At 37.4% G+C, this 25,547-nt stretch overlaps 1 protein-coding gene across 4 annotated transcripts in view; it reads left to right on the top strand.

The window, feature by feature from the left end:
• Positions 1-25,547, top strand: part of THADA (THADA armadillo repeat containing) — a 359,204-nt gene that overhangs the window by 58,509 nt on the left and 275,148 nt on the right. For all 4 annotated transcript variants that reach the window (XM_032177807.2, XM_032177809.2, XM_058428959.1 and 1 more), the window contains 3 exons: positions 968-1,077; positions 19,579-19,711; positions 22,664-22,777. In XM_032177807.2, the coding sequence (XP_032033698.1) occupies positions 968-1,077; positions 19,579-19,711; positions 22,664-22,777 (357 nt within the window). The remainder of the gene's footprint in view (positions 1-967; positions 1,078-19,578; positions 19,712-22,663; positions 22,778-25,547) is intronic.

Raw genomic sequence — 25,547 nt, forward strand, 5'->3', positions numbered from 1 at the left:
TGGGTATGGAGTTTCCATTTGGGAAGATGAAAAGTTCTGTAAATGCATGATGGTGATGGTTGTACAAAAGTGTCAATGTACTTATGCCACTTAATTGTACATTTAAAAAGGGTTACAATGATAAATATTATGTATATTTTACCACAATAAAAAAGAAAAAACATTTTAAAAGAAAGAAAAAAGGTAATTATTTCGCCTAGACCTATGTGTGTGAGTGTTGTCGCTTTGTGTGATTTTCTGTTGTAGTTGAATAACATGAGCTGTAACAGAAAACACACTGAGGTTTGTGAATATGACATAGGAAGGCAGTTCTAGTTGAGCAGTTAAAGGTGGTCAACTCTGGAGCCAGACTGCTTGGCTTCATGTTCTGGTTCCATTGCTTTCTTGCTGTCTGACCTTGGATAAATTTCTTAGCCTTTCTTGGCCTCAGTTTTCCAATTGTGAAGTAGAGATAATGATAGTATTAATTTCATGGAATTATTGTGAGGATTAGATGAGCTATTGTTAAAAAAAAAACAACAAAAAAACTTAAAATGGCCAGGCACAGTGGCTCACGCATGTAATCCCAGCACTTTGGGAGACCGAGGTGGGCGGATCACCTGAGGTCAGGAGTTAGAGACCAGCCTGGCCAAAATGGTGAAACCCATCTCTACTAAAAGTACAAAAATTAGCCGGTCTTGGTAGTGGGTGCCTGTAATCCCAGCTACTTGGGAGGCTGAGGCAGGAGAATCACTTGAACCCAGGAGGTGGAGGTTGCAGTGAGCTGAGACAGTGCCACTGCACTCCAGCCTGGATAACAGAGCAAAAATCCATCTCAAAAAAAAAAAAATGCTTAAAACATGTTCTGTCATATGGTAAGCGCTAAATGAATGGACCCCTAGACCTGGGTTCTAAAGAATGTTATTGATATAAATACACTTGCGAATGTAAACATAAAGCGGACATTTGTTTTTGCTTTTTTTTAAAGGTAAAAGAAATAGGAGATTACTTTAAACAACACCTTTTGCAGTCCAGGCACAGAGGAGCATTTGAACTGGCTTATACTGGTTTTGTGAAACTCACTGAAGTACTAAACAGGTAAAACAAATATCCTTTTGTGTACGTTTTAAAAAGACTAAATATACAAAGCATATGCTTGGAGTAGAATTTAGTTGTGTCTTTGATGTTTAAAAGAATAAGACCTGGTTGACTACAAAACTCTTGGAAGAAATTGTTTTCTTAGGTTTCGTTGTATGATTTACTGCAGATAACTGATTGAAACGTCCAAACTGAGTTATTATTCTGTCATTGAAAGGTGATTTGAAGCAAACTCAAAAGATTTTGCTAAAAATAGCTTTGAAATTACTGTTTTGTTGTTGTTTTTTTTTTTCTTCATTGAGTGAAATAAATGTTTTGTCTGTTTGAAAATTACTTCGTGTTTGGAATAAAACAGGCCTTGCAATTTTTGGGGTTTGTATTACAGAAGCACTTAAGGATTTTGTTTTTTTCTTCATAATTTTATCTTAACAGAAAAGTTTAAAAGAACAATAAGTAGACTGAAAAGTAGAAAAGATATTTTTCCTTTTACCTGGAAAACTACTTAGATAGATTTCATATATTTAACCAAATGTATTTCTTGACATTATAGTTACAGATAATTTCATTCATTCATATAATAGATTTGCTCCAAAGAGCTTGTGAGGAAACCTTAAATTACTTAATGACTAAGTGTTCATGGCAAGTGTTCTCTAAATAAAAGGTAGTATTTTCCAGGAAAACATTTCCATTGCCTGGAAACTTTTTGAAATGAAGCAGAGTTCTGCCAGCCTTGTAGCCTCAGCAAACATTTTATTTTAGGCTGTTAAGACATCTATTCCTTGAATATTTTTGAAACTTTTTTTTTTCACATGCCTGGTAAAAACATTTATAAAACATTTTGGCAGTTATGGGCTGCACAGAATGTCTTTAAATGATACTGTTAAAAAAGTCCCTGACATTACACTGCTGATGTTGAAAATATTTTATCTTTTCAACTTTTTGTTTCCACTGTAGACATGACTATGAACTTTTTTTTTTTTCCTCAAAATACAACACACTCCACTCCCATCAAATCAATTAACAAGAATGTATGAATACCAGCAGTGTGCTTAGTACTGTGCTTGGTTTGGATGATATTATGGTTTTTTATAAGATGAAGTTCCTGTTATTAAAGAGCTTATGGTTTAGTTCGAGAAGTAAGTAGAGATGAAATTCAAAATATTTAACAAAAGGTATGTTGTGAGCACTGACTGGTCAGAACCAACACTGGCTATATACAGCACCCAGAGTCTCTCTATGTATGGATGTGTGTGGACTGAATACCAGCCTGGAAGTAAGACCGACACACTTGAACAACATAAAACTGCCAAATTTTGGGTGAAATTTATAAAACATATAGGAATAGCAGAGAGAGAAAGCAGTGGGGGATAGGCTGGTAGGGCTTCATGGAGGAGGTGGAATTTGTGCTAATGCATGAGTTGAAAGAAGGTAACATTGTGAGGAAATGTTCAGAGGCTAGAATCGGCAAGGTGAATAAATAAGCCATCCTTCCTGTAGTGGTGGAGTTCGTAGGAGATAACCAGGCAAGTTGATAGATTGAGGCCAAATTATAGAGTGTCTTGGAAATAGATTTACTGTAGCAGGGATGGAGAGAGGCATCAAACATTTTTGCTCTGAAATAGATCATAGGAGGCATAGAATGGAGGAATAGCAGTAATCTGTGGCTCTGGCTCTTAGTTCTGTGTATATTCATTCCATTTATTGGCAATGAGATTGTACAAAAATTAACCTCCCTAACCTTTGATCTCTTCATCTTTAAGGAAAAGGGTATTTGCCCTATTGACAGATCTCTGGCTTTTGTTGTATGAGTCAAATAAAATAGATATTTAAGAAGACCTCTGCATAAACATGAGATTGATGTTGGTTGTGGGGTTGGCATGTAAAAGTAGTTTTCTGGTTGGAAATGTTAGGTTAGATAGATTGTAATACAGATTATAGTAAGGAGAGCCTGGAATCAGTCATAACAAAGTAGATCTGAGGTGATGAGGGCCTCCTCTTGGGTGATGGCTCTGGGAATAGAGACAAACATGGGGTTTTAGTTAACTTTTGTCCCCACATAGGTAGTAACAACTCCTCACATGATGTATCGTATGCTTAGAAGGAAAGCTGTGGACACATTTTATTACATTCATGGTTTTGTATCTCAAGAATTTGGGCAGGGCTCAGCTGGGTGATTTTTCCTTAGGGTATTTACTGAGTTCAGTTGGTGGCATTCAGCTGGCAGATGAACTGGTCACAAGGGACCTAAGACAGCTTCACTCGCATTTATGGCACCTTGGTGGGACTAGCTAGAGGACTGGGCCTATTTGGGACTACATGTGGCCTCTCACCCCAGCATGGAAGTCTTGGGGTTGAAATTCTTATGTGGCAGCATACTTCCCCCAGAGAGAGTATTCCAAGAGAATCAGCCAGAAGCTGTATGATCTTTTCTGACCTAGCCTTGGAAGTCTCATTGCATTGCTTTAGTCCATTCCTTTGATTTTTAAGTGCATCTTAGGACCAGCCTGGATTCAATCTACCTTTTGATGGCAAAGTGGCAAGATCATATTGTAGAAGCATATGCAGATAGGAGATGTTGTGGTAGCCATCTTTGAAAAATGCCGTCTGCCATATGAACCAACTGAATGTGAATAGTGGAGGTTACTAGGAAGTTCATGGTTGCTTCTGTGATTCTAAGTCTTGGTCACCAGACAAATGGGGTTGATGTTAACAAAACCAAGGAAGTTGAAAGAGGGAATGGTTTGATAAAGATGAGTAAGTTTTTTTGTTTTTTATGTGTTGAGTATGAGATAATGATGGCATACCCTGGTGGAAATATTTAAGTCAGATGTTAGAGATAGGGGATTAGTTTGGGTGATATAACAGAAACAGAGATGTAGATTTGTGAGTTTTCTCCAAAAATATCATAGTAAGATTGCAGTCTTTGGCGGTGAGCATGAAAGGAAAAAAGAACAGAGGACTAAGGACAGAGGCTTTTGAATAACTGTGGTTGAATGGTACAGTTGAAGACATTCTGAATAAATGGAGTGGGGAGACTAGGAAAGGCCCAATGCCTGGTATCTTAGCCGCTCCTAATCTACTTTAAGGATTTTCTCATGGCTGTTACTGTTGGCTTTTAACCAACCTGTTAGGAGTTCTCAACTGTTGCTTTCAAACCAAGTAGTTCTTGATCCCTTTAGAGACATTTCAAATCTGCTGAACAGAATGTTTTGCAGAGAACATCTTTACAGTGTGTGTGGCTTCCTTTTGTTTGGTTTTTATTTTTAAAAGAAAATTTGTTTCTTTTGGAGCCCTTTTGAAAGTGTTTTATAAGCTCTTAAGTTATGAAAAAGTTGTTTAGGCATACAACATTTAAGAAGCTCGCAAAGAGAAATCTGGGCATTCATGAAAATCCACAGAAATGGAGGCCAACTGCTGGCCACCTCTTGAACTACAGCTGTGTTAAAGAAGGAAGCACTTAAAGAGATTAATGGATAAATAACTGAAGAGTTAAACATGACCCACATTGTTTGAATTGGTTTTTAATAGGATTATGCAAAATGTCTTCAGATATAAACTGACTTCACTATTAAACAATCATCTAAGAGTAAATAGGGATGGAGACATTGTTATTTTTTCTGGGAATGTTTTGAAAGCAACACTTGCAACACACATAACACACAAATAGTGTGTTGAGTTAATTTTCTGTAATCTGATTTTCTTATGTAGTGCTTTCTATTTAGAAGTCGGTGAAATATTCCTGTTCTTAAAAAACATCATTGCTTGCCTGTGCGTAATTACTTATCTGAGCATTTGATTGGAGTGGTTAAGTTTGTTAATGTCATAAAACTCTAAATTCAACTTTTTGATGACATTCATATTTGCTTCTTTACTTTCTGTGATCTTCTTATTTGAAGTCGTTCTTCTGATGAAAATGAACAGACTTCTAGGACGTTAAGTTGGGAATCCAACTTTAATTTGTCCAACCATAGATACAAACTTAACTATAAGGGGACAAAATCATTGATTATAATTCTAAATCTAGAAGGGAGATTTGTTAGTGCTTGATGTTGTCTTACTCTTCAGATATTCGAATTGCTTTACTTGTTGAAATGTAGCTTAATCTACAGATATTTATTGTAGTAATTATAATCATTTTCACATTATTGGCCTGAAAAAATTAAACTGTGACATTTAGTAGTTTTTGTCATAAAATGCTAGTACTGACTCATGGACATCAACAATTCTGTGGGCAGAAATCATTTAAATATGTATTTGAACTTTCATCAGTTAATTATAGCTACCATGATTCAAATTCAACAGAAAACTTTTAATGAGCAATTTAAATATAATAGTGAAAAAATAATCTCTTCTACCTTTCTGGAGAATGAAAGACCAAGTCTCTAAAGAATATGCAGTTGAGAAAGAAATAAATGCAGAATGTAATATATAAGATTTGCTGAAGAGTCATTCAGCTTTGAATGAAAGAATATACAATCTTGGGTAAACTTTATTTTTAATTTAATTTATTTGAGACAGAAACTCTCTGTTGCCGAGGCTGGAGTGCAGTGGCATGATCTTGGCTCATTGCAACTTCTGCCTCCTGGCTTAAGTGATCTTTCTGTCTCAGCCTCCCAAGTAGCTAGGACTTACGGGTGTCTGCCACCATGCCCAGCTAATTTTTGTATTTTTTGTAGAGATGGGGTTTCGCCATGTTGCTCAGGCTGGTCTCAAACTCCCGGGCTCAAGCAGTATCCCCACCTCGGCCTCCCAAAGTGCTGGGATTACGGGCATGAGCCACCACACCCAGCCTAAACTTTTATTTACATTTCATTTGGCAAATGTGTCTAAATAAGACACTATTTCTCACTGAGTGTCCTATTAATTTTATTTGAAATATGAATAATTAAATAAAGAATAACGAAGAGATGAGCCACCCTGGGGAGCCATATTCTTTTTTTTGTTTTGTTTTGTTTTGTTGAGATGGAGTCTCGCTCTGTTGCCCAGGCTGGAGTGCAGTGGCGCGATCTTGCCTGGGGAGCCATATTCATTATAGAGAGAAAAATCCTTTTAATTTCCCATTTCTATTGTGGATTAAAAGAATTTAGAAAAAAAAAAAGAATTTAGAGAAAACTAGAATGTCTTTTTTTTAAAAATTATTATTGTGCATTAAGTTTTAGGGTACATGTGCACATTGTGCAGGTTTGTTCCATATGTATCCATGTGCCATATTGGTGTGCTGCACTCATTAACTGGTCATTTAGCATTAGGTATATCTCCTGATGCTGTCCCTCCCCCCTCCCCCCACCCCACAACAGTCCCCGGAGTGTGATGTTCCCCTTCCTGTGTCCATGTGTTCTCATTGTTCAATTCCCATCTGTGAGTGAGAACATGCAGTGTTTGGTTTTTTGTCCTTGGGATAGTTTGCTGAGAATGATGGTTTCCAAAAAACTAGAATGTCTTGATGTATACATTCTAAGTGTTTGTTAATGACTCCTGCATTTTTCTTTTCATTTTTAAGCCTACTATAATAGTTGAGTCAGATATTACTGTTTTTCCTCAATATTTGAACACTCATTTAAAAAGTTTTCATAATAACACTTTGTCATTTAGACAATAGCAGAGGGACTTTGTTCTCAGTGAGTAACCTCTATGCCAGCTTTTTAAGTAAAGTTTTAGAATTTTTTTAATATTAATTTTTTCTCCTAGATCTTAGGGAATGATTATATTAAATAATTGAGAGAACCACCTATCTGGTACCTCTTGCAACGACTTCTTTTAATCCACTGTATCTTGTCCTTCTCCCCATGGCCCTCTGATTGGTAATTCAATTTAGATTTGGTCATTGTATTATTGCCTGTGCCTGCAGCTAAGTCTTCAAAATAGCCCCTTAATGTTTTAGCCTGCAGTAAGCCTCAATAATGTATGATAGTGGTGAGGGAGGTTAAGATGGCTTCTCTTGATATGTAGCTTTCTAACAGGATTTCATTTGGGGAAATCATTTTTCAGGCTTAAAGTTTCCTGGTGCTTCAGGGTTATGTTCCCTATTTAAAACGTACATGCAAACAACCTTCCTGCACACGTCTGTTAGTGTTTAGTTTCATTGAAATAATAAACATGAACCTTGAAATAATAAATATAATACTTGACCAAAGATTGAATGGAGTTGAATGGGAATTTAGCTTATGAAATAATTAGAGATTAGGAAAATCTCTAAGTTAGAAAAAATCATACTGAAAGAGTTTGAGGAAATGAAGGTGACATTTCTCAGTTAGCAATAGTAATATAAGTTAAAAATAGCTCTGTGCTACTACATGTAGTTGGATGGATGAAGCCATTGAAAAGCCACTTTGTAGTCAGGGAATCGGATTTATTGGTACAAAATAATTGTCTAATGACCAATTAGTTGGGTATACAGCTTATGTAATTTGATTTTAGTCTGCGGGTTTTATTCTTATCTTAGAATACTTATCCAGTGGGAGTGAGATAGCTCTGTGGATAGAAGTTGGAGTAATCTGTTTATGGAACAATAATTTGCTTCAGTGATCTGCTCAAGACAATACAAAGGCCTGAATACCAGCTATAGCCTGGCCTGTTCACTTCTGTTACTTTTAGTAGGGGCTTAGGCCATAGCACTTAGCATAGGAAAACAACAACAACAAACCCCCTACCTTTTTTTTTTTGAGACGGAGTCTCGCTGTGTCGCCCAGGCTGGAGTGCAGTGGTGCAATCTTGGCTCACTGCAACCTCTGTCTCCCGGGTTCAAGTGAATCTCCCACCTCAGCCTCCCGAGTACCTGGATTACAAGAGCATACCAATATGCCAGGCTATTTTTTTTGTATTTTTGTAGAGACTGGGTTTCGTCATGTTGGCCAGGCCGGTCTTGAACTCCTGACCTCAGGTGATCCACCTGCCTCAGCCTCCCAAAGTGCTGGATTACACGAGTGAGCCACCACACCCAGCCCTCCCTACCTCTTTTTTGTGCATCTGCCTGCCTGCCCTCCTGCCCTCTTTCCTTCCCTCTTTCCTTCCTTCTTCCCTCCCTCCCTCCCTCCTTTCTTTCCCTTCCTTCCCTCCCTTCCCTCCCTTCCATCTCTTTCCTCCCTTCCCTTCCCTTCTTTCCTTTCCCTTCCTTCCCTTCCTATCCTTCCCTTCCTTCCCTTCATTGCTTCCCTCCCTTCCCTCCCTTCCTCCCTTCTTCCCTCCCTCCCATCCTCCCTTCTTTCTTCCTTCCCTCCCTCCTTTCTTCCTTCCCTCCCTCCTTCTCTTTCTTTTTTCCTCCCTCCCTCCCTCTTTAAGAATTTCTACTCTTCATACAGTGCTGCTTTCTAGGTTCTGATTGGGAAAGTAAGGATTTCGGATATAAAAGACTGAGGGAAGCTGGATACATTTTTAGTAAGCTTCCTTGAGAACTGGTAAACCGTTTGTTGTTGTTGTTGTTGATATATATGTGTGTGTGTGTGTGTGTGTGTGTGTGTGTGTGTGTATGTATAAATATTTGAGATAGGGTCTTGCTCTTTTGCCTAGGCTGGAGCATAGTGGTGTGATATTGGCCCATTGCAGCCTCAACCTCCTGGGCTCAAGCAGTCCTCTCACCTCAGCTTCCTGAGTAGCTGGGACTACAGGTGTGCACCACCACGCCTGGCTAATTTTTTTGTATTTTTTGTAGAGATGGGCTTGTGCTGTGTTGCCCAGGCTGGTCTCCAACTCCCGAGATCAAGAGATCCTCCTGCCTTGGCTTCCCAAAGTGTTGGGATTACAAGCATGAGCCACTGCGCCTGGCCATATTTTGTAGATTAATAACATTTTGTGTTACTGAGTTGTTTATGATGAACCTTGAAGCCCTTTTAAGAAGGTTGCAATTTTACAATGTACTCAGAGGCTAAAGACACTGTATATTTTGTATTAATTCGACAAGATAGCCAAATAAAAACAAAATACCTTCAGACCAGAGGCTGTCTGCTTATTTAGTGGAAACACATTCACTAACAAAAGCAGGATTTTGGAATTCCCCATGGCTGTGGTTGGTGACTACATAGAGTTGGCTCAAAGAACCAAGGACTGTTTCACTCAAGAACCTTTCTTTTTATATACTTGCTAGGCCCTGGATTGTGTGATGAAGAACCAAAACAAACAACTAGGGTTTGCTGTATTGTTCTTGGGAACCTTGCATGGTTTCATTTTTACCTCTCAATTCCTTCATTATCATAAACACCAGCAACCCTGGAGTTTTGAAATCACTTCCTTATAAAGAAATCTTTTCTTGCTGGGGAGCAGACAGAAGGTTCATTGAATAGTCAGAACTATTCTGCTTTTTATAGGCACAGTGACCTCACCATTGAAGACTTAGAGTTCCAGCTCCCTGCTTTTTATACCTTTTTATACCTTTGTCAATTTTATGCCTACCTGCAGGCACAGCTAATGTGTGCCAGCTGGCACCAGCACTAGTTGCTCCTTATTTAATTATTCAACAAAAGATTTCTTAAACATCTACTGTGTGCCAGATGCTGTGTTTGATTGAGCTCTCTTTGACCATTGAGAATATGATATGGTAGACCACAGTTACTGTGAACCTAGACATAATTACCAGAGTCTAAATAGAAAACATATAACTCTGTGGAAGTAAGAGAGGGATGTGAGGACTTGAATAAGGGACTAAGGATTGTATGGGACCATGATGAGGGGTTTTGGGGACATTCTTATCAGGAAATTTGGGTACTTAAGTATTTTAGAGTCATTATCTTCTCTATATAACCCAGGGAATGTTCATTGAATTTTCAAAGCATTTGTATTTTATTTTCATTCTAAAGCACTGAGAAATCAAGTGATTTATCTATAGCTACATATGTAGTTGGTGATTGAGCCAGCACTAGAATCTAAATGTTTTTCTGGAATTTCATAGCATTTCAGAGGTTAGCAGCTTAACAGAAGTTTATTGATTATTGCTTTCTATAAGGAATTGTGATAGATAGGATAAAAATATTGGTAAAACATGGGCCTTGTTCTTAGAGGAACTTTCAACCTAGCATTTTAATCTTTGGGATTAGGTAAGTAAGTCACATAATTTACAAGACAGACGGTAAAGACCAAGACAAAGATCCACTCACTGAACTGTCTGTCCTAGGTGATGAGAAGAATAATTAATGCCAATAATGAAAAAAAGCAAGGCAAGCAGGAGGACACAATGGGAGGGAGAATAATGCTTTAAACATGCTGAGTTAAAAGTGGTTTTGGGAGGCTGCCTAGCGGGATAGCAGACAGTTGGAAATACAGGTCAGGAGATTGGCAGAGGGGTCCAGGTTGGAGATAGTGTGACCTGGGACTCCCCCAATATTTTAGCAGTGAATGTCCAGCATTTTGGGAAATCCCTTAGTCCTAGGCAAATAGGGACAGTTGTTCACTCCAGCTGGAGGTATATGTTTGAAAGTCAGCCAAACAGAGGAAATAGATGAAGCTATGGGCCTAGAGGAGATCTCCTAAAGAGCCTTAAGAAAGAAAGGAAAAAGTTATCATCTTGAGTTAAATTTTATAACTATTAAAACTCAAAAGACATTGCTCATATGAAACATAGTTTCTACTCTGTTTACAGGTGTACAAACCTTGGTTAAATAACACTTTTACATGAACCTGAACTATACTTGCTTTTGAACCCTGTACTTGGGTTTGTTCTTGGGTCTTAGAGAAAAAATGATCTCTTGGGGTAGCAGTTAGGTTAATAGAGTTGATTTTGGTAGGCTGTTGGGGGATTTCAGTAGGAAATATTCTTGTATAAATACTATAACCCTGGTATGTGGAGATTTGCTGAATGTGTTTCTACCTGTTACAGGAAGCTAAGCAGCTGCATCAACTGCTGGCTAACAGTGGCACTTCTCATTGGAAAACATTTTTGTTTATACTTTCTTTTCTAGTTATTATACCCTCTTTCTTTGTCAACCTGGTTTGTTAGACTACCATACTCAATGGAGTTAGTAAATTTTATGTCATTCATTTATTCAACAAATATTTATTGAGCTCCCTATAGGGTGCCAGGCCGTGTTATAGGTGCTGGGAATAGAGAAATAACAGGAAGGAATGTGTCCTTGATACATGGAGATGTAGAAAATAATAAACTGTCTGCTAGCAGTGTGTGTTTTTATGTGATAAAGTTTGGCGGTAAGGAAGATTCTTTCCTACTAGACTAAAGTAGTATTTCAGCCAAGGCCTGAATGGTAAGAAGCAGCACCTTTTCTGGAGAAGAGCTTTCCAAGCAATGAGAACCACTAATGCCAAAATCCATGGTGTATTAAAGAACAGAATGGTATAAGATGAAGTTTAATGAGATTGTCCAGATATGTAGGGCTTTTTGAGCCAGGATGAGGAGTTTGGATTTTGTGCTCCCTGGAAAATCTTTGTGTTTTCTGAGAGTCTCCAACCACATGGATATAAAAATAGAAGGTCCATTAATATTTATGGACCCTAGTAGGTAACTTTTAAGATTATGAACAGATGAAGTACACGTGTGTTTGATAGAGTTGCATGGAAGCGGGGAGGGGACTGGATGAAAAAATGAGGAACTTCATGGATGTGTAAAATAAATGGACGTAAAGTTTCTGTTCCCAGAAAGTATACTATTCCTTTCTAAGCTGCCACTTTGTTCTTAAACCTAACAAAGTGAAAGTCTGTGTTTATGGGAAAGGGAAAGGATTTTCTTCCTTCTTGTGCTTGGTAAGTAAATTATTGTTTGGTAAATAAAGATATTGGCAGAGGCTTACCCTTACTGAGTTGAGGTTATATATAACTACCTTCCTGGCAGTTTGAGTCTTTTCTGGGAATTTTGCTTCAATATGATGGCTTTAAATGTACTTCATATTTAAATGTGAAATTAATTGCTTTGTGTTTGCAGGTGAAGTAATTTCTTTAGGCTACCATGAATCATTCAGTTAATATAAGAAAACAGTTTATTAATAGTAATAAACTTCCCCAGTTCCCTAAGGGAGTGGGGGTACCTCAAAAACAAATGAGACACAATTCAAGTCAGTCACAAAGAGGTTATCTACTGAGTGGCTTTTCTGTAGAGAATTTTAATTTTCTAGCTAGCTCTCCATTCATGTCACCCAGTTCATTTAGAACTATTAATAGTTTAACCCCCACCCCAATGGTAGATGTTCAGGGAATGAAATCAATCTGAAAAGTAACCCGAATAAAACATGATCAGGAAGATAATATCTTAAAAATAGTATTCTCTGGTAATACATTCCAAAGCCACATGAAAACATTTTGTAAATCATGTGTCCTTTGGAATTTTTATTCTACGGTTGTGTTTTTAGGACATAGCATAGTGCAAAGCAACCACCAGGTACCTGATAGATCTCTTTAAAAAATAAAATAGTGAAACTCACTAAAACAAATAATAGAGAGTTGATAGTATCTTCATCATGAGCCAGATCTGAGCATTTAGGGCAGGCACATTGAAATAATGCCTTTTTGTTAGGCAAGGGCTTTGGTGTCAATATACATTTTAATTCTCTCTCTGCCACGTACTTGCTATGTAACCTTGAGCAAATTATTTAGCTTCTGTCTCTTCTACCCCCTTATTTTATCCAATTTTTAAACATTAGTGTGAAATATTTGCATGTACTGGAAGGTATAGTGAATACTAAAATTAGCAGTTGTACAACTACGATGTAAATACCTGGAGAAGAGCATTCACGGCAGAGAGAATGTCAGGTGAGAAAGTCCTGAGAGGCTTGGGCTTAGGGTAGGTATTTAAGGAACATCAGATAAACCAATTATGACTGGAGTAGTGTGAGCATGGGAAAGAGTTATAGATGAGATCAGAGAAGTTATGAGGACTAGACAGCCTAAGACATTGTGTAAGAACTTTGGCTTTTACTCTGAGTAAAATGGGGAGCCATTGGAGTGTTTGTGAACAGAGGAGTGACATGATCTCGTCTTTTAAAAGGATTAGTCTTACTGCTGTGTTGATAATAGACTATAATAGTGAAAACAGAAAGACCGATTAGTTACAATATTGCTATACTACAGAAAAGAGATAGTGATGACTTGGAAAGTGGTGGAGGAAGTAAAATGTGATCTGAATCTGGCTGTAACGTGAAGATAGAGCAGACAGGGTTTGTTGACAGATTAGATTTGCTATTTGGGAGAGAGAGCATAACTACAAAGTTTTTGGCTTGAGCCCCTGAAGAGATCAATTTGTTATTCTTTTATTAGGATGGGCAAGACTGTGGGTAGAGTAGGTTTTTGGAGGAAGATCAGGAGTTTAGTTTGGGGCATGTTAAGTTTGGCATGTCTAGTAAACACCCCATTGAAACTACTGTGGGTGTACTTTGTTGAAGTACCTCCTTTAGAATTTCTTTTGGTGAGAGTCTCTGGAAGGCAGACTTAATCTTTGTATATTTCAGATTGTCTTTTTCTTACCTATGCTTTTGAATGTACTTTAATGGGGTATACAATTCTGGTGGACAGTTATTTTCCTTCAGTGCTTTTGTTATTGTCAGGGAGAAACTTGTCTTTGGTATAATTGATGTTTCTTTGTAGATCTCCAGTTTTTTTTCCTTTAAATCTCCTGTGGCTTTTAAGTTTTTTTATTGATCACAATTTTGCTATGCTATTTCCAGGTATGGAACTATCGTATGTATATACACACACATACATTATGGTTTTTTCATTCTGTATACTGTTTTGGGTAAATTTCCCAGAAAACTGTCTTCTAAGTCACGAATTCTTTAGAATTCATCTTATCTGTTTTGTATGTGTGTGTATATATATATTTTATATTATATATACATAATATAAATATAAATATAAATATAAAATAGCTATATATTTTTTTAAGATAGGGTCTCACTCTGTCACCCAGGCTGGAGTGCCTTGGCGTGATCTCAGCTCACTGCAACCTCTGCCTCTTGGGCTCAAGCAATCCTCCCACCTCAGCCTCCCAAGTAGCTGAGACTACAGGCAAGTGCCACCATGCTCAGCTAATTTTTGTATTTTTTTGTAGAGACAGGGTTTCACCATGTTGCCCAGGCTGGTCTCAAACTCCAGAGCTCAAGTGATCTGCCTGCCTCGTCCTTCCAAAGTGCTGGGATTACAGGCGTGAGCCACTGTGTTTGGCTGGAAGTATACTTTTATTTCTAATCTTTTTTATTTTTATACATGCCTGTTCTTATTTCAGTATGGCTTGTTTTTCATGATTTCTTGCTCTTTATTTTTTTTTTTAAGGGACAGGGTCTCACTGTGTCATCCACACTGGAGTCTAGTGGTGCCATCATAACTCACTATAGCCCTGAATTCCTGGGCTCAAGTGATCTTCCCACTTCAGCCTCCTGAGTTGCTGAGACTACAGATGTGAGCCACCATGCCCAGTTAACTGTTCTTAAATAGAAGTTATTCCCTTATTTATCACTTCAGTATCCTAAACATAATTATTTTAAGGTCTTTGTCAGACTGCTCCGTAAAATTAGTTTCATGTAGAGTGAATCTGTGTTCTTATTATGATTTTTTTTAGATTGTCTTTCTTAATATAAAATTTATTTCTATATTTTGAATTTTGGCTTGCTGGCTATGATGGGAGCCTTTTGTTTTCTTTATTGATCTCTTTCTAGACTCTTTCCTCTCTATCAGAGGAACTAGATTAGGTAGTGGCATTTTGGGTCTCCCACTTCACAGTGAAATTGGGGATATCATAGATCTAGTCACTGAGTTAGTAGTCAGCCTGATTCAGAGGCTCCCTGTGCCCTTGGCTTTTCCTACTGCTACAGCCTCAGGCAGCTCTGGCAGTAGCCCTTTTTCAGATTCTTTTCAAAAGAAATGAGGCTGTGGAAATTCTTTGGCTGCCACTACTGCTTCTAAATCTGTAACTCTGTGGGTCTCTGGTATCAGTACACTCACTGCTTTGCATTTCTCTTCATTTTTGCCCAGATGATTATCTTGTTTTTGGACTCAGCTGGTTTTGGGGTTTCTATTTGTATATTTTGCATATTGTTAATATTAACTTGCATTGTAGGGGGATGTCCTGTCAAAATGGAAACTCAGCTGTTTCATCTCTATCATTTCAATGGAAACTCTTTTAATACTTGCTTTTCTCATAATAACAGATGATTTTAGAAAATGACCATTAAGAACTTATTAGACATAAGAACAAACTCAATCCTCCCAAAAACCGTCATTTTATAGAAGAGCAAAGTGAGAAAATGGAGAAATTTAGTAAATTGCCTTGGATCGTACAGCTACTAGGTAGCAGAGAAAGGATTCTAAACCATATAACACGGGTCCATGATCTGTGTTCCTAACCACTGTGATATATTCCCTCTCATCTATTAGTTGGGAAATATAACTTTCTCATAGTTTGTTCTAAGAATGAAGTAAGAGCAGATGTGAAAAGCCTGATGTTGTACCAGACGTGTAATAGACATTCAACGAATATTTGTTTTTCTTTCCTTTTTGGCAGGCAAATATATTTCCAGTATGATAGTTTAAATAAAACTTGTGGCCGAGTGCGGTGGCTCACGCCTGTAATCCCAGCACTTTGGGAGGCCGAGGTGGGCGGATCACCTGAGGTCAGGTGTTTGAGATCAGCCCGACCAACATGGAGAAACCCCATCTCTACTAAAAATACAAAATTAGCCGGGTGTGGTGGCACATGCCTGTAACCCCAGCTACTCGGGAGGCTGAGGAAGGAGAATCACTTGAACCCAGGAGGTGGAGGTCGCAATGAGGCAGCATCGCACCATTGCACTCCAACCTGGGCAAGAAGAGTGAAACTTCGTCTCAAAAACAAAACAAAACAAAAACAAACAAACAAAAAACTTGTAAGTAGATTTTGTTTAAAATGTAGTATGTTTAATTTTAATAAAAAGGGAAGGTGGGAGGTCATTATTGGACCAAATTCCCTTGTATGGCTTTGAGGGCAGGACTTGCCTGGGAGAGGTGCAGAGCTGAGAAGCAAGGGAATCAGAGGAATAGGAACCGGTGGCAAAGTTCACATTGGAAACCAGACAAGTAAAGAATTCTGCAGAAAAGCTGGTTTGATGCTGGGGAATTCCAGAGCAGAATAAGAAGGTTTGGACCAGATGGTAGGAGCTGGTGCCTTGAGCATTTCCCAGAGCTCATGAGGTTCCTGGGTCCATGGTGCAGTGGGCAGAGAGGGCTCTATCGATGGCAGTTTGCCAGCCTTGACCTTGTAGAGCATTCTTCTGGCCTCTGTTTTCAAATTCTGCAAATTAACAAGGAGCATTTGGTTCTTAGTATGCAATACTCAAGGGAATAAATAGGCCCAGTTAACTGTTTACAGTTATACTAGCCAAGTATCTAAATTAGGGAATTGCCTCTGGGGCCTTGACCTAGCTCTTTCCCCAGTCATCTCATCTTTTACTTCCTCAGATCTCATATATGGGCCTTCCACCATTCAAACTACACATCCTTCGAAGTCTAGTTCAGATTCCAGCCCTTCCATGACACTGTACTGATCCCATGCACGCCTAATACCTAGTAGTTGCTTCAAGTTAATTAGAAGTTTAGAGAAAGGAAAGGTCCTTGTGAGATGCAGTATTTGGAGGAAGTTTCATCAGTTTGGATGAATAGGGGTATGTGTGGAGACCATAAACAAATGCTTAGTTGGGAATACGAGGTGTGTGTGTTTGTGGTGTGTGTCTGTTGTATGTTAGTATGAGAACCGGCAAAAAACAATCTTAACTAGACCAGAGGAGTTTTTGTAGGAACTTGGAAAAGTTAAGGTTAGATTTAAGAAGGAGGGTTGGGTCCAGGTCATAGGCAACCTTTCAAGCTAGGAGAGTTTGATCAAGTTAGAAGAGGAGTTAGATGATTTGATTAATAGTCAAGAGCCACTGAAAGTTCATGCAAGGAAGGGTGATGCATAGTGAGATGTTCTACTCCCATTCCAGACCTGCTTTCTTGGAGTGGTTGGTTTTGCCAGAGCCTCTGTGGGCTCACTCAGGGAGGCCCAGGGGAGGCCAACTGACAGTTGAGGAGCATTATTGAATTAGTATTTAGTGTATTTGTATTTCAACACACTTAGGAAATTAAGGAAATAGGAAAGTACCTCTCATGTCCTGCAGTTCCTTCTTCCCCTTAGTTTTTCCTACGTAGCGAATCCTCTGCAGGAGACTTGACCTTAGACTGTAGCATTATCTATAAGCTGGTTTTAACTTTCCCATGGTTCTAGGAAGAAAATACAAGTATAAATTAAGCCCACAGGTATTAGATCAAGTACTCTTTACCTTATTCACCTCTATAATTCCAGCTTCTTTTCTTCTTGGGTAGCTAAATCACCAAAAAAAAATTTTGCTTTTTATTTTTTTTTTTTTTTTTTGAGATGGAGTCTTCTCTGTCACCCAGGCTAGTGTGCAGTGGCGCCATCTTGGCTCACTGCAGTCTCCGCTCCTGAGTTCAAGCGATTCTTCTGCATCAGCCTCCCGAGTAGCTGGGATTACAGGCGCCCGCCACCACACCCGGCTAATTTTTGTATTTTTAGTAGAGATAGGGTTTCATCATGTTGGCCAAGGTGGTCTTGAACTCCCAACCTCAGGTGATCCTCCCACCTTGGCCACCCAAAATGCTGGGGTTACAGGTGTGAGCCACCGTGCTCACCTGGCCCAATTTTTTTTGTTTTGTTTTGTTTTGTTTTACAGTGAAGAAGGAACAAAAGAAGGCAGTAATCTATGTCATTAGCACTTAAGTAATTACTCTTAGGAATTTGGATTTCAGTTTTTGATTGGGCGACTGTGTGAGGATTATATCAAGCCGGCAATATTACTAATAGAGAAATTATTTCACAAGACACAAGACATTTATCTTAATTTAAAAAGATATAAAATCCAGTGATTGGGAAGTAACCTCAATCCTTAAAAATGCAAAAGTGTGGGGCAATTATTTTTATTATGAAAAATTCCAAACACATAAACGTGTGTATTTGTGTATATCACATATATTTAAAAGTAGAGAGAATAATAAGTCACCTTTACCCATCATCCAAATTCAATAGTGATCAAAGTTGAGTCACAACTGCTCCATCTATCCCTTTTTATTGTTGTTTGCTGAAGTATTCTAAAACACATCCCCAATTTGTGATTTTTATTCCTATGTACTCAGTATGCATCTCTAAAAATATGGATACTTTGTTCCATGTTCACAGTGCAATGGCACATTTTATAAAGAATTTCTTGGTGTTATCTAATATCTAGTACATATATAAATTTCCTCTGTTACTTGACAGTGTCTGTTTTACATTTCATTTGTTCAAATCAGGATCTAAGCAAGGTTCACACACTGCATTTGGCTGTTATGTCTCTGAATCTCTTTTAATCTAGTGGTTGGGAGTTTTGATAGCTGGTTTTGGTGGCTGAGGGCAGGAGTGTCGAAGAAGCAAGGGTGAGGTGATGGATTTTAAGATATGCTAAAAGGAAATCTTTAGAATCACAGAGCCTGCTAGGAGTAGGGAGATGTAACATTTATGGCTGAAATAATATTTTTTAGGTCCATGTCAAACTTTAAAAAATGCCTCCTTTAAAGTAGTGTTATTTATATATTTTGTTCTATGTAAAACATATAGCTGAATCTGAGTTGCTATTTAGAATGTTTAGTAAGTAACTGAAGTTATCTATTTTATACCAAACTAGAATAAAGAAAAAAAAATCCCAAATGTGTTCCTAAGAGATCTAATTCTCACTGTAAATTGGAAATCAGTTATCTTTCTGCAACTTTTCTTCCTCAACTTAAAAAAGAGTGTTTTTCCTTTGGACTTTTTCTGCAAATTTTCATATATTAATTTCAGTTAAAACCAGGTACTGTCTTGCTAAGATAATTGTGTCTACCTACCACTGAATTTGGTATTCCTTGGGCAATGTTGTACAGTCTAGTAGGGCATACATTTAAAAATTTTATAAAAATTAAATGTTCTTGAGCACTCTAAGATAATGCTTAATGTAATAACGCAGAAGCTCACTGATGTAATGTTCAAATCGCCTCAAAACGTTTATGCCTCCTCCCAGATAAATTGCTTTAATTCTCCAGAGGATCTGGTTGAAAATTTTATTTGTGGTAGGCCTCATGTTGAGAGAGATGAAAATGATTACTAAAATACAGTTTAAAATGTGTTTTCTTTGAATATGTGTAATCCCTATAAACATGGAACATAAATTATAGTAAACTATAAACTTATATGCTCTTTGTTGGAAATCTTGAGTTGTATAGTATGAAATATCTTGGAGACCATGATCAACCTTTTCCTTAATATTTTGAGTGTGGGTGCAAGCCCATGTATTAAAATTTATTTTGCACACAAGACACATGTTTTAAACACTGCAGTTGTTAGAAATGAAATCGTTAGATCTTAAGATCCACAATAAAGAGGAAAGTAGGTGAAAAGTATGAGACATTTTTTAGTTTCACTCCCACTCAATATAAGGATATTTATTATTTTCTGACAGTGTAAATGTACATCAATAGTTTGTACTTTTAACTTTGATATCTAATTCCGAATATTTGATTATATATGCCTTTTAGGTGCCCAAATGTGAGTCTGCAAAAGCTGCCAGAACAGTGGCTATGGAGTGTTTTAGAGGAAATTAAATGCAGTGATCCTTCATCTAAACTCTGTGCTACAAGGCGCAGTGCTGGGATTCCTTTCTACATACAGGTACTTATCTGTAGGACCCTAGCCGTTTGTTTATATTTGTCTTTTGATGATAGTGTATCCTAACCTGTTTGACATGTGAGTGAGCATATTACATAAAGGACATTTCTGTCTTTTCAGCACCATAGCATTTGTGGCTTTGTTTTAATGTGGGGACAGTGTGTTCCTGTGACAAGATCTGTTCTTGGAACAAACCCTCTAAAAGGTCAATCTTGTAATATAAACAGAGGGTGGTATAAATTTCTGTCTTTGTATTAAGTAGGCAGACATCACTGTGGCACAGTCATTGCTCACTTTCAGAAAGTGCACATGTTGCCCCACCACCCCACTTTATTTTTTTAAAAAAATAGTCTTCCTTTCATCTCAAGACCTTCAATACTCTCTGTAGGCAACCAGTATTAACATTTTCTTTTCAATTCTCCTATAAAACGTCCATCCATAAAATAATCATAATAGTAGTTGACATTTATTAGTGGTTATTTCACATACATTACCTCATTAACTCCTTCCCTGTACCCTATTATCATCCATATATTCTACATGAAGAGACTGGGGTTTAAGTACGTTAAGTGACTTGCCAAAGGCCACAGAGACAGTAAGAACTGAGTTAAGACTTGAGCCCAGGCAGCCTGACTCCCGAACCTCTCTGCATATGAGAATTTGTGTGTGCGAGTCCGTTTTCCTTTTGGAACACATATGAAAACACATACACTGCTTGCTCTTTGTTTTCACTTAGTATTATACCTTAAAGATTGCTTCATATCAACACATTTAGATACGGCTATTGATGGGAAAATATTTTATTTAGAAATTAAGACTGTTACCTTCATGAACCCAAAGAAGAAAAACCAGTGTCTTCACAATACTAAATCAGACCCCATCCTGAAAGACCTTTGTTTAATATATAGTAAGATTAAATCCAGGAATGCAGTGGTATAATAAAAGCACTGAAAAGAAATAGAATGAAGTCTCTGGATTTTTTTGTGCCCCTACATTTTTTCCTTCTCTTTCTTACTCCTCCCTCAAATTCCTGAAATCCCTTTATGATTTTTTGGTGACAGTGATCATCAGTTGCAGAGGTTGTTGACAGATAATTGAAGCAGTTCTGCTGTACGGATTTTGGTGACCTTCAGAAATCAACTTTTATTTCATCTGACCCATTCTGGATCAGTGTGTTTCATTCTCTTGCCTCTAATTCACTCTGACCTTGTGTTTTTACGTGTCATTTGTCTGTCTGAGATCAAATGTTAAGACAGGATCAAGGTCTCACTGCATATTTGTGCAGTGTGCTTCTTTCAGCTCTGGTGCCCAACTTGCACTAAGTATTGGTCATAATGAGTAGTCAGAAGGTGCACTTTCTTACCCTAGCCTCAGCAAGAATGCCATAACTTTACCTAGCTCTTTGGGAGAAAAAGCCATGGTTCCCTGAAGACATTTTAGTAATTGAATGTAGCTTTTTTTTTAGTTGAATAAAGTCTAAATTTTTTTTAAAAATCTGCTTGCAGAGAGTTTTCATTTCTTTTAGCGTGACTTACTAATAAAGTCATACTCCTGTTTTGGTGGAAATCTGCATAGTGTTAGCTATGGAAAAGAACTGTCTACTTAGTTTGTGAGTTTACCTTTTGTGTAGACAGATTAAAAATTATTTTCAATATAGACAAAGTTTTTTTGAATAGTCATTTAAAAAATGTTATCTGAGCCTAAATAAACTATGATAAATTTCTTCTAAATCAAACTATTTTTTGTATGTCTTTATTTTCCTCTTCTGTAGGTTTCAAATGCTTCAGAAGAAGCTAGCTAACTTGAAACTTTCACTCTTGAGAGCTAGTAGCTACAAATGTGAAAAGTAGACACGGAGGAATGGAGTCTGGGAATGTGACTAAAGTGACTTTTTTTTAACAGCTTTATTGAGATGTAATTCACATACTATATAGTCACCCTTTTAAAGTGTGCAATTCAGTGGTTTTCAGTATATTCACAGAGCTGTACAACCATTATTTAGTTTTAGAACATCAACCCATGAAACCTCCCATACTCATTAGCAGTCACTTCCCATTTCTCTCTACCCCTGCCACTCAGCCCTAGGCAATCACTAATCTACCTTCCAGCTCTATACATTTGTCCTTTCTGGACATTTCATATATATGGAATCATACAGTATACGATCTTTTGTGTGTGGCTTCTTTCATATATATGGAATCATACAGTATACGATCTTTTGTGTGTGGCTTCTTTCACTTAGCGTAATGTTTTCAGAGTTCATTCATGTTGTAATATATATTAGTACCTCATTCTTTTTTATTGCCTCAAGTGGCTTAATACCCTCTTTTTATGTTTATTGGACGTTGGCAAAGTGTTAGATACAAAGTAAGTAAGAAGCTACTGAAAATTTCAAATATAGGACCTCTTTGGTGTTTGCAGTATTTCTTTTTGTTCCATGGAGTTTCAAATGCTTTGATTTGATTAGTCCTCCAAGTAATGATTCTTTTGTGAAGAATTAACTAACTGCTTCATCTCCAGGGAGCCTTAACATTCTTACAAGAAATTTAATCCAGAGATTTTTTGGTTTTTAAGTAAAGAGAATTTTCTCGTTAGATAAATTTGTTACTGAAACTGATTTGTTTATTGTATCAGAACTGCCACCTACTTAGGGTTCTTAAGGAGTTGTCAATAAGAGCCATTTTTTGGCCTTTTAGAATTAAATTTAATGAGCAAACTGGAAGTGACCTTAGAGATGACATGATTTCACCTTCACCTACATTTAGAGATGAAGAATCTGTAGGTTCTACTGTGAGGTTAAACCACTTGCCCAGGGCCACATGGCTTAATTAACTTTCTTTGATAACCACATGTTTTTATTAAGGGGATTTTGCATTTTGGGATTGATCCAGGGAAGCAGCAAAAAAGTGTATGTCAACTAAGAACCCCGTTAATTTTTGCATTCTTTTTCCATAGGCACTGTTGGCATCTGAACCAAAGAAAGGCAAAATGGATTTGTTGAAAATAACAATGAAAGAGTTAATCTCTTTGGCTGGGCCTACAGGTGACTTACAGAGTACAGTCCCCCAGGTAATCATGGAAATACACAAACCCTCCAGTGTTGTTTTTTGTTTTGTTTTGTTTTTCACTTTTTTCAAGACAGTTGTTACTGTCTTGTTACCCAGGCTGGAGTACAGTGGCGCGATCTCAGCTCACTGCAACCTTCGCCTCCCAGGTTCAAGCAATTCTCCTGCCTTAGCCTCCTGCAGTTGTTTTAAATCTTTGCTTTATTTTTTAACAAAAAGTATCTGCTGGAGATAAAGAACTCTTGAACATTGGACAGACATTTGAAGCTTGTTTGAATAGCTTTTCTTTCTTTTTTTTTTTGTCTTTACCATCCACAAAATAAACCATTGCTTTAGTTGAATATGTTAATCAAAACAAACAATTTCTAAACTCTGGTGAAAACATCCAGCTTATATAAGATATTTTATAATACTATTGCATCTATGAATTTGAAAGTGCATATGCTAGCACTTCAGAATTTCATGTGTGCTTCTTTGCATTGATGTACATTTTGTAATTCAGCAGTTGAAAATTTCCTTTAAATATATCTACCTTTTGGGGTGTTAATATTTTACTAACATTTAGTTCCTTTTAGTCACTACCTATATATATGAAGTTAAAGCACTCCTTATAGCTCCACTTCACCACTAGGGAGTAAATATTAATACCTATCAAGTACTGCTTGTACGTTATAGTCTGGACTTCCTCAGTTAATGCTTCATAGTAGGACACTCCTTTTTTTTGGTTTGTTTTTTGAGACAGAGGCTCACTCTGTTGCTCATGCTGGAGTGCAGTGGTGCGATCGTGGCTCACTGCAACCTCTGCCTCCTGGGTTCCAGCGATTCCCATGCCTCAGCCTCCCCAGTAGCTGGAATTACAGGCATGGGCCACCATACCTGGCAAATCACCTGAGGTCGGGAGTTCGAGACCAGGCCCAATCACCTGTTGGCCAGGTTGGTCTCAAACTCCTGACCACAGGGATCTGCTTGCCTTGGCCTTCCAAAGTGCTAGAATTACAGGTGTGAGCCACCATGCCCAGCCTATAGTAGAACACTCCTACCCAACTGTAAAGGGCCGTGCTAGGTCAGGGAACAGATTGAGAGCTGAAGTTTACAATCAAGTACGATAAGTACATATGATTTTATTTCAGAACCTGTGGGAGGTGTTAAAGGGAGCCCATGGGCCAGAATGAGGACTGTGGAAAAGAAAGGGGATTTTATGTTTATTGGATATTGGCAAAGTGTTAGATAAAGGGAGACCATGAGCCAGAATGTGGACTGTGGAAAAGAATGGGGATTCCCATTCATATCTAAGTGCCTATAGATATGAAATGTCTTTATTTCTTTAAAAAATTGACTGAAATGTTGTTAATCACCATTCAGAAATGATCATTTCAAGACATTTTTCAGTGAAATGTGAAAAAAATGTAATTGGTTCTATTTTCCTAGACTATCACTTTAAAAAAGTACATGTTGAGTATCTTTTATCTGAAATGCTGGGGACCAGAAGTGTCTCAGAGTTCAGATTTTTTTTTTATTATTTTGACATATTTGCATCATACTGAACGGGTCAGCATCTCTAATCTGAAAATCTAAAATGTTCCAATGAGCATTTCCTTAGAATGTCATGTCCATGCTCAAAAAAGTTTCGGATTTTGGAGCTTTTTTGATTTCGGATTTTTGGATTTGGGATGCTTTACTTGTGCTATTTTTATAAGAACATCTAAAAATAATGGGGCTTGGTTTTAACAAGTGCTGGATAATTATTGCCCTACTCTACTTCAAGGTGATTAATGGCATTTTAGTGATCATTTTTATGAAATTGGTGAGATTTAAAAATTTTGTCTGTGACCAGTCTTCTGAGCTTTTTTAGTTGATAATTTGCTTTCCTTCTCCCCTCCCATGGTTCATTTCTTTATTATTTTTATTATGTATCTTTGAAATATTTCAGTATACAGAAATGTATAGTGAATAATGAACATATTTGAAACCAGTTCCAGTTTAAAAAATTAAACATTACAGAGACCGTTAGTTATGCTGTGGATTCTTCCACATCTCATTCCCGTTTATTCCTCCTCATTTATAATCACTAACCCAAATTAGTGACTATCATTCCCAAGCATTTTCATCATACTTTTATTTCCTTTTACATGAATGTTGTTATCCACACTTTTTATACTTTGCTTTTGTCAATCAACATTATATTTTAAGATTAGTGAGCTCCTGTTCAGCCCCTGTTCACTTTCATTTCTGAACAGTATTTTATTCTATTTCATTTCTTCCCTTCTTCTGTGAATGGACATTTGGGTTGTTTCCAGTTTTCTTCTATTACAAACAATGCTGAAACAAACATTCTTGTGTGTCTCCTTACACACGTGAGTGTTTCTCTAGGTTTCTCTAGAAGTAGAATTGCAGGGTCGTAGGGTACACACATACTCAATTCGATGCTGTTGTGTTGTCTCCAAAGTGGTTGAACTAATTTATATTCCTGCCAGCAGAGTGTAAGAGTTTCCATTGCTTATCAACATCTTTGTATTATCAGACTTTTACAGTTTTTGACTTTCTGCTTAGTGTGAAATGGTGTTTTCTAGTTTTATTTTGCATCTCTCTTATTACTAGTTAGCTTTAATGTATGTTTATTAGCCTTTTGGTTTACTTCTGAGAGTTGTCTGTTGAAAGACTTTGCTTACTTTAATATTGGTTATTTGTCCCTTCATTTTTGTTTTGTAGGAGTTGGATTTTTATTGTTGTTTCAAAAACATTTTCTTGATACTGATTTCTTTTTGATTATTTGA

The sequence above is a fragment of the Hylobates moloch genome, unplaced genomic scaffold (genome assembly GCF_009828535.3).
Source record: "Hylobates moloch isolate HMO894 unplaced genomic scaffold, HMol_V3 SCAFFOLD_15, whole genome shotgun sequence".
Lineage (NCBI taxonomy): Eukaryota > Metazoa > Chordata > Mammalia > Primates > Hylobatidae > Hylobates > Hylobates moloch.